Raw genomic sequence first — 2432 nt, 5'->3', positions numbered from 1 at the left:
CCGAAAGAGCCAGAGTAGGAATTTTCCCAAGAATTTGAGAAGATCGACACTTCCAACGATAAGGAAGGAGTATACAAGTTTTTATGGAACCGTAACAATGCTTCTAAGGGTGGTAGCACCCCCAGACCCTGTGACGATCGATGGATTTTGAGAAGACCCCGAACCTAACCTATTTCTTGCTACCCTCTCCGAATCTCGAAGGCGAGATTCATTTTAAGGGTGGTAGGTTTGTAACATCCCAAAATTCTAAATTTTGGTATGTTATATAAAACAAATAGTTTTGATTGATTGTTTGATTGTGGTGTGGTTGCTTGTGTGAAATTGAGTGAAATTTGAAACTTCTTGAAAGTTAAATGAGAGGGAATAAAATGACTTTCCTGAACTTTCCCAGGCACTCATCGACACCGGCAGCGACCTCATCTGGACGCAGTGCTCCACCTGCAAGCAATGCGTCAAGCAGGGCCTGCCCCTCTATAACGCATCCAAGTCGGACACCTTCCATCCCGTGTCATGCAACGACACATTGTGCCTGGCCAACCAGGAGCACTCGTGCCGCCGGGACGGCAGCTGCAATTTTGGGGCCTTCTACGGTGCCGGCGACGCCAGAGGGACCATCGACACCGAGGTCTTCGCCTTTCAAAACGGCTCGGCAAGGCTCACGTTCGGCTGCGTGGACTCGCTGTTCATCTCTCCGGGGTCCCTCGACGAGGCGTCCGGCCTCATAGGGCTTGGCCGCGGCCCCCTGTCGCTCGTCTCTCAAGCAGGCGCCAGCAAGTTCTCTTACTGCCACACCCCCTACCTCCGCAGTAACGCCACTGCCGGTGCCAGCAGCCACCTTTTTGTTGGCGCCTCTGCGAGCCTTAGCGGCGACAGCCCTGTGATGTCCATGTCTTTCGTGCAAGGCCCTAAAGAGGGCACATTCTACTACGTTCCACTTGTCGGGATAAGTGTGGGACAGACAAGGCTGCCCATCCCACCTGCGGTGTTCGCTCTGAAACCAAACGGCAGCGGCGGCGGTGTCATCGTCGACTCCGGCACCCCCACTACGGGTCTGGCCCACGGGGCGTATGGGCCCCTGCGCGAGGAGCTTCGGAGGCAGCTGAACGGGAGCCTCGTGCCGTCACCCGCTGACAGTGAGATGGACCTGTGTGTGGCGGTGACGCAGGAAAAGAAAGTGCCGTCCATGGTGCTCCACTTCAGTGGCGGAGCCGACATGGTGCTGCCGCCGGAGAACTACTGGGTGCCCCTAGACAGTTCCACGTCATGCATGGTCATGGAGAGATCCGACGACATGAGCGTCATCGGCAACTTCCAATTGCAGAACATCCACCTGCTCTACAACCTTGCCAAGGATGAGCTCTCTTTCCAAACAGCGGACTGCAGCAAACTCTGATCACCCACGTTTACTGTCACTGGAATAAATTTATTTCTACTCATGCATATGTGGAACTTCCATTGATATTGATGCTTCGAAGTTCGAATGGGTGTAATTTAGCATTTAGATGTCAATCGATTTATATTTATGGGAATGTTTGGGTCACAGAACATCTACAGCCGGGGCACTTCGAACTCGCCTCAAACTCCCGGACAAACGGCCCAGTCAATGACCGGTCAAAAAAAATCCGATCAGACGGGCACCTCAAACCGGCCTCAAACGCCTGGGTTGACTGACACCCCTCATATCCAGCCGAAGTATGGAGCGGATATGGGGAGGCCCAGGCACACCCGGGTGCGTCCATCACATCAGTTCCGGCCCATGCTAGCCCACCCGACGCCACATATATTCATCCCCATCTGCTCCTCGGACCAAATCCTAGCCACTTCACTCCACTCTACTCCTCCACCGAAACTCCCATCCGGCGATCTCCGGCCTTCTCCAGCATGGCAGGCAGTGGATCTGACTCCGACCCAGTACCATCTTTCATTGGTTCCACCCAGTAACCAGCGCCTCCCTGGAGTCCATAGGAGTGAGTAAGGACCACGTACGGATCCATGCGGTAGCTCTGAAGATGACCTGCAAGAAGGTCGAAATTTTTTGTTTATTAAAAATCATGTCGTTCCTGTAGTTCCATATAGCCCACAGTAGTGCACATATTCCAATTCGAATACGGGCCGCAGTATTACGTTCCACCCCAGCTAACCACGTCCCAAACAACGATCCAATGCTAACTGGAGGGACAATGTTGAAGGCTATATGAATCCTACTCCTACTAGGGGGAGGACTCCTCCTCTCCAGGCGCGCCACAAGGGCCGGCCGGCATCCTCCTTGGTCCTTTATATACGGGGGCAGGGGGCACCCTCGGACACAGAAGTTGATCATTGATCCCTTAGCCGTGTGCGATGCCCCCTCCACCATAATCCACCTCGGTCATATTGTCGTTGTGCTTAGGCGAAGCCCTGCGTCGGTAGCTTTATCATCACCGTCATCATGC

At 53.7% G+C, this 2432-nt stretch overlaps 1 protein-coding gene across 1 annotated transcript; it reads left to right on the top strand.

Annotated features, from left to right (window-relative positions):
* Positions 1-367: 367 nt before the first annotated feature.
* Positions 368-1393, top strand: LOC125547411 (aspartic proteinase nepenthesin-1-like; the record flags this gene model as incomplete). The annotated part of the gene is made up of 1 exon (XM_048711280.1): positions 368-1393. A coding segment is annotated over one exon (1026 nt), but the record flags the coding sequence as incomplete, so codon positions are not given.
* Between the last annotated feature and the right edge of the window lie 1039 nt (positions 1394-2432).

Source organism: Triticum urartu, chromosome 3 (assembly GCF_003073215.2).
Source record: "Triticum urartu cultivar G1812 chromosome 3, Tu2.1, whole genome shotgun sequence".
Lineage (NCBI taxonomy): Eukaryota > Viridiplantae > Streptophyta > Magnoliopsida > Poales > Poaceae > Triticum > Triticum urartu.
This window is presented reverse-complemented; position numbering and strand designations above follow the sequence as displayed.